General features: G+C 43.4%; 1 protein-coding gene across 1 annotated transcript in view; it reads left to right on the forward strand.

Moving 5' to 3' along the window:
* Positions 1-3,028, forward strand: part of TNN (tenascin N) — a 50,685-nt gene extending 47,657 nt beyond the window's left edge. The window contains exon 20 of the mRNA XM_090047803.1: positions 996-3,028. Coding sequence (XP_089903929.1) covers positions 996-1,142 — 147 coding nt within the window. The 3' untranslated portion in view covers positions 1,143-3,028. The remainder of the gene's footprint in view (positions 1-995) is intronic.
* Positions 3,029-7,085: the final 4,057 nt, after the last annotated feature.

Below are 7,085 nucleotides of genomic sequence, written 5' to 3' on the forward strand. Positions count from 1 at the left end.
TTTTCCCACTCCAGCTCAGGTCTGGTAAACCCCAGCCCACAGCTCCCTCTCCCTCCTATTTCCCCCTCCCTTTCCCAGACAGCACCAGAGCTGGGAGTGGGGGTCAGGGCAAGGGAAGAGAGACTGCAGGTAGGGTCCACTGCTGGATCAGCTCCAAAGTGGAGCTCGATTTTGCTCTCCACCCCTGTCCCCCGTCTCCTCCATTTGGACCCAACAGACAAACATTTGTTAGAGGGGAGGGGGGTGTTACTTTAACTCATGGCACTTTATGTGAAGTGCCAGGAATTAGAGCAGGGACTTGCATGTCTATCAATACCCAGAAATATGGATTGTGTGACCTTTCAAGGCCACTTCCAGCCCTATTTGTGTTGATTATATGATGCATAGTACAAAGGCTTACTTGTACAGAGGTGGCAGCACATGGCACTGCTGCCCCATATTCTACACTGACTGATTCTTGGCTGCTGGGCTGAATTTTAGAAGTGGCTATTGACTTACAAAGCTGTAAATGCTTGGGACCTTGTCATTTACTTCTCCCCTGCTTCTCCCCTTGTGCCACACTATTATGATGGGCAGAGAAGCTGGAGCAGGATTCCCCACACCCTGTTTTAGAGAGACAGAGCTGCTGGTTGAACATTCTTCATGAATGGGAGCCTAAGCTGGGGAACATGATTTCCTCACCCAATAGCAAAACAGCCCAGGTCTGCTAGTGTTCAGGTCATGCTACAAAGTACATCTTTTTTTTGTGAGCTGCTCCATAGTCTTTGCTCACAGGAAGATGTTTGATTTACTGCCTACCTGTATGTATTTAAGTTATATTAGAAATGTCTAGAGACTTGATAAGATTTCCCCTTCCTTTTTATTCTGATAGAAAGCCAATAGTAATTCTTCCAGTAAATATAAGGGATAAGGGTTACTGGTATTATCCTAGTACTCTCCTTAGCCCCCTAATATATGCATGCTTTAACAAGGGCAATTTCTTGTTCTCTTTTCAGGGGGTGAACTGGGAGCCATGGAAAGGTCACGAGTTCTCCATTCCTTTCACTGAGATGAAGATCCGTCCTCAATCATCCAGCAATGAGCCCATCCTGGGGAGGAAAAAGAGGTCTCTGGCAGGGAAGAGGAAGAAGATCAGGGTTTAAAATAGCCTCCTGGCAATTCACAGCAATGCCCAATGATGACATTTCTTTATTTTGTAACAGTGTCAGGCCTCAGGCAGCTTGTTCCAGCTCATTTATAATCACTGACCAACCTGCTTCAGTCCCCACTTGGAGCTCTCTGGGTTTGCAACCTGGCCTGCTTTTAAGCTGCTGGAGATTCTTGACAGGTGATCAGTAAGAAGGTGGGAAGGGACAGATGGGGAATGTTAAGGACTTACAACTCTCTTGGTTCATTGAACTCAACAATGACCTTACTAGCCCAGTGTACACAGTTGATCTCTCCTTACTGATCTTTGTGAACTTTACAAGCAAGCTTTAATTCATGATGCTGCTTCTTAAACTCCCATCTTAACAAAGGCTCTCCTCTGCTTGATACTGCCACCATCTGCTGTTCTGAAGCTTCAGGCCTCAAGAGGGTCCTGTCAGGGTAAAAATACCATCTTGAAAAACAACTATTCTGGTCTTGGTTGGATTGTTAAACACAATATTATCAAGGCTGTTATGTACTTGCATCAACTTTTCCTGCTTGTTTTTCTTTCCCTGTTTTCTGTCTTGGATGATGGGAAGAGAATAGTGAGTTTCATTTCTATTCATAATTAGTCTTTAATCACTTTCTCTTTCATGTCCTTGAGCACTAGCAAAATGCTGCAGTGTCTGGGTTGCAGACACTGCAAAGGAAGGTTTGCTACTTCCACTGGGATTTTAAAAACCACTTGGGAACATTTCCCTTAGTTTAGGTTTTTGTATAGTCTTCTTTTTTATAAAGACCTACATTTTCCTATCAGTTATCAGTGTCTCTTTCAATCCTCTGTTATGGAAGGGAGGCCTAAATTTGAGTTTACTTTAGCTGGCCCTTGAATTGCTCTGTAACATAGTTTGGCTCTTTTAGAGCCAAGTTCTTGGTGTAGTACAAAGCCAGCTTTCCTGAGTAATGCTTCATTGCTGACATGCTCTGCTTTGATGGGGGAATATCTCCAGCTCTGGTTGGCAAAAAGGAAAATAAGGAATTGATTCAGGAATATATGCAAATAGGAGATTTGTCATATTCTTCCAGCTGGAATCCACTGAGGAGTGCCCTTGTATTCTCTGAAAAGGATTCATTATGTGGCTTTTAAAAATATCATAACCCTTCTACCTTGGTTTTCCTATATTTAAAATGGGGGTAATAATTTACCAGCCTACCTCCTACATTGTGTTTTGTGTTAAATGGTCAATGCTCTTCCAACCACTCTATAAGCATTAAATACTAAATATTATTTTAATAACAAGAACTAATTCTTAAAATAGTGCCACTGATCACAGAGAAAGGAAGAGGGTGGAAAAGTCTCTTAATTCATCCTCTCTCTGTCCTCAATCCAGGCAGGTAGAAACAGGATGTTGGAACTGGAAAACCCAGGACAAGAGACTTCAACCTGGGTAATAAACCTTACCAGGAGCTTCACATTTCGCATAGCCTAACCTCTTAACTGAAGGGGCTTGGATGCCTAAGAACTGGGCTACATGAACTGTTACGCTGCTGGTCTGGTTCATTAACTCAGGTTAAACTCCTGTATTTGGGTCCTCCGACTCCACTGTCCTGTCCCTATCTGTTTAAAATTCTTCTATGTAACTGAATTTAAACTTTTTGGAATGCCAATATCTTTCAACCAAAATAAATGCCTAGGGAGTGTAGAGTATGGTAGGGTTCAAATTATCAGGCAGGGGTCCAAATAGGGAAGGGGGTGTAATGTCAGTACTCTCCTAAACTCTGCCTGCTGTCCAAGCTCCTTTTCTGCTGTCCCAGCCATGACTACGAAGAATGGTGGCTGTCCTTCTTTCTTGTATGCTTTTCTCTAGCATTGAAATAATTAACAATGCTGAATTTAACGCATCAGGATCAATAAAAGTAATCTTTGCTGTTCTCAGACTTTTTTTCTGTAGGTACTGCTGCCTGGGTTTACAACCAGTTCCCACTACAAAACTTTTTTCTTCACAATCATAAGGGAAAAATTAAATTATTTTCTATGAAGAAAAACTTAGATTCTGAAGCACAAGATGTGGAAAACTTGGGAAAGTAAAGAGTTCACCACACTGATGAAAACCAGTCATATTTGATGGTTCTGCAAGTTGGAACATAGTCCTCCTGCATCTTGTTGCTTTATTCTAACCTGAATGTTGTATGGAATTTAAAAAATACATATAAAATGCCTAGGATAATCATTCACTCATAGATATTTACAGGGAGCCTTAACATTATACATAGAGCCCAGGGAGCCTTAACATTATACATAGAGCCCTTTGAGAACAAAATCTCTTATCAGAATGGGAGCATTTCTTACTTACTCACCACTGGTATTATTGATGAAATAAGGAAGCTGATTTCATTTACACTGGTTAAGCAGTATAAGAAATGTCAAAACATGTTAAGGTCCCTTTGCATTGGCAGAACAATATAAAGGGATCCTAGTGTAAATGAGGATCAAGCACAAAGGTCTTGGGCAATGGAAAACTGAGAATCCAGAGGAGTGGTTCCCAATCTCTTTAGACTCAAGATACCCTTCATTAGATTTAAGAGACCTTCAGAAAATGCCAGCTCTTAGTTCAGACTTTTTTGACTACAAAAAAATAAGTGAGCAATTATTTTGTTGAAAAGCACTTAGAAAGACCAAAATAAGTCAGAATCTTATTGACACTTTCTGACTCCTATCTGAAATATTTGGACTAGTCTTGTGACTCATGTGTAGGTGTTTGCACACTGACCATTGCTAACATGGCACATAACCTTAAAGGATCTCACAATACGCTGGCTGAGAATCACTGATCTAGATCTAGCCTGCTTTTACAATGGGGTTGAGGACATTTGGGAGTACTTACTGTATTTCTATATGGTGCTAATTAAAGTCACTGAAAACTCACTGATCATTTACACAGGAACTCGGATAAGGGTCAGGACCTGAACATGAACCTCTGTCCGCAATGCATTCAAAACTCAGCTGTGCTTTTTCAGGGCACAAGCACCAGAAATACACAAATAGCAATTGCACAACACCAGCCCTTGTGTGCTGTACTTTCGATCTCTATTTAGAGCCAAGAAAAGGAGAGGAGACAAATAGTCTGCAGATTGATTCCTAGAAGGGCTCTGCTGGAATGACAGGAACTAGCTTCCCACAACAGGTAGTAAATACTCCAGAGCTTGGCCTATTTAGGTCAGGATTAGTTTTCTTTCTGAAGCAGGTGTTTCAGTTTGGCCAAAGGTGATGAGCCTAAGCTGGGTCTCATTGGGCAAATTTATATGGCCTGTTATTTTAAATAACTCTCCACAGACCTGGGTACACTGGTATGCGTTGGATTTGGTGGAACAGCTGAGTCTTGGAGAGAGGACTCCTGGAAATGAGAATAGTACCATACCTGTTTCTCAGCAATCACTTTATTTGCGGACATATCTAGATCTGCTGCTTTGTTTTGCTGACAGGTGTGACTAAGACCTTTATTAAGTGCTTTCAAAGCCATTCTCTGTTTCAGCCTAAGTCTTCTACAAGATAGATAATATTTGTTTGGAAATAGTGAGTTTCTTTCAGGATGGTTGGAGTGATGGCCAGTAGCTTTCATCAGCAGGTCTGGGAGAGCCAGGAATAACTATATGCTACTCAATCCAGACTAGGAGTTTAAGGTGAATCTGTTGGGGGGGGTGGTGTACTTATTATGGGTGTCAGTGAAGTGAGTTTTCCCAGGCCTTGCTGTCAGGGTGAACTAGGCTGGAACTTGAAAACAAAGCACCAAGTGGAGAGATCTTAAACCCTTCCTCCCATTCAAGTGAGCTACAGGAAGTGTCTTTGTCTGGAGTAGGAGGAGGTTGGGTGGAGAATACCTACCCTGGGGTCTCTCAGGAGAGTTGTTGTAGTTTCTGGGTGTACTTGTCACTGGCAGCATGAGAGCATTGCATAGTCCAAACTGGACCTTAAAGTGTTGCCACTGATCCCCTTTCAGCTGAGTGTCCACCACAGATGATGACTTCCTGTCTCTTTTGTGTATTGGGAGAATATTCCAAGCACTTAAGGTGAGAAGAGTCAAGTAAACTTAGAGTAAAAGCAGAGGGCCCACTAGGGTTTATTTCTGCTACCATCCCAGCACCTCCTGTGATTGCCAGCAGCCCGTTTGTATAATTTAAAGTTCTGTATTCAACCCCAGACCAAGGTTTACACTGCAGCACCTCCTGGTCACTACTGGTGCCAGTCTGTCTGGGTGCCCCCCCATTCCTTGCCTAAGATCTTCCAAGGATCACCCTAAGAGACCTGAGCTTCTGCTAACACTGTAAACCATCCCAGCCAAAATATCACCCAATGGCAGGGCTTCAGGCAAGACCTAGTTTTATGGTAGTGCCTCCTGCTGGCTACTTCAGGGCTTCTGAGCAGGCAGTCACACCTCCCTCACCCTGTTGTTTGGCTCTGAGCATTTTGGTGTTTCTCTTGGTGAGGGAGAATACTGGTACCCATCAGAATAGAGAGAGTTCCTCCTGTTGATAAGCATTTGTCCCAAAAATTTATGTCACCTATGCTCAGAAGGCCAGAGTCTTTCCAGACACACTCTCTCATTCATGGAAGGAAAGCCAAGAAGGACACTTTGAAGAGTCCAGGGGCCTTGTTGCATGGGACACTTAATATGAATTAAATCTGTGCAGTATTACAGTTGGAATATGTTCTGAGCAGTTGCCTGGTAATGTTTACTACAATCTCCAGCATGCACAGGTCACTGATCATCTGTCCCAGCCCTGGTGACCCTCCAGGGCTGTGGGCACCCGGCTTTCTACTTGATCCTGGAGGAATCTGACAAGCAAAAGTTTCAGGTTGCTTCCTCCTGTGTGGCTTTCCTTATCCCACCTGGCAGCTTGGTACAGCAGAGGGGTCCCTGGCTGTTGTCTTGGCTGGGCGAGGACTGCAAATCACTTGTACTATCTCCATGAAGCAGACCAATGATACCTCAACATGTTATTTAATATGATCTGCAAATACTTCTCATACAAAACATGTTTGCTATGATATGAGCACGCTTAGCATGTGTTTTGTTGCTTGTGCTTTAAGTACATTTAACACATACCAACTGTAATGTGTGACATGGCCCTAAAGAAGTTGGCTCAGTTCCTCAGCTGCTGCCAATCAGTGTAGCTCCCTTGATATCAGTGCTAACTCACGTCAGCTGAAGATTGTAGAAAGTAGGGTTGGGAGAGACCTCAAAAGTTGTGGGCAGAACCAGGAGGGACAAGAGATGCATGGCCACACCCATTTTGGGGTGTGCAGTTCACTCCCCCCACCTGTCCCCTGAATTTATCAGCAGGGAAAAAGAGACAAGTGGCAGTTGTGCAAAAGCAGTGGCTCTGGCAGGAGCCTATGCCAGCAATCTGCTGAGCTGAGAGACCTCACAGTGCATGTACTGCTCAGCTGAAAGGGGGAGCAACTGCAGCCTCCCCTGTTTGGAGTCATTTAGCTCATACCCCATGTTCAGATGCAGCACCAGGTCTACCTAGGCCATCTCCAGCACATTTGTCTAGTCTGTTCCTAAAAGCCTTCCATAGAAGGGGACTTTATAACTTCCCTGGTAAGTTCATGAAGCATTCTCTGGCGCCTAGGAAGTTTTCCCTAATATTTATTCTAAAACTTTTTTTGCTGCATATTAAAGCTAATTTTGGCACTCAGTTCACACATTCTCCAATTATTGATACTTTATCATGTTGCCAACTCTACTGCTGCTTCAGTAATTGCCAGCAGCTACAAACTCAGTAGGGTGCTACTCCATGCGAGGCCAATTATCGAGTGACAAGTGCAAGCCCATGGCATACTGCCCCAGCTAGCTTTATTGACTACAGCATGAGAGATGCCAAAACACCGTGAATGCTCGAGTGCATGGGTGCCTGAGAAGGTCATAGGAAAGTGACTGATTTTTTGCTATTAG

Source organism: Crocodylus siamensis, chromosome 5 (genome assembly GCF_052110815.1).
Source record: "Crocodylus siamensis isolate JL-2025a chromosome 5, ASM5211081v1, whole genome shotgun sequence".
NCBI lineage: Eukaryota > Metazoa > Chordata > Crocodylia > Crocodylidae > Crocodylus > Crocodylus siamensis.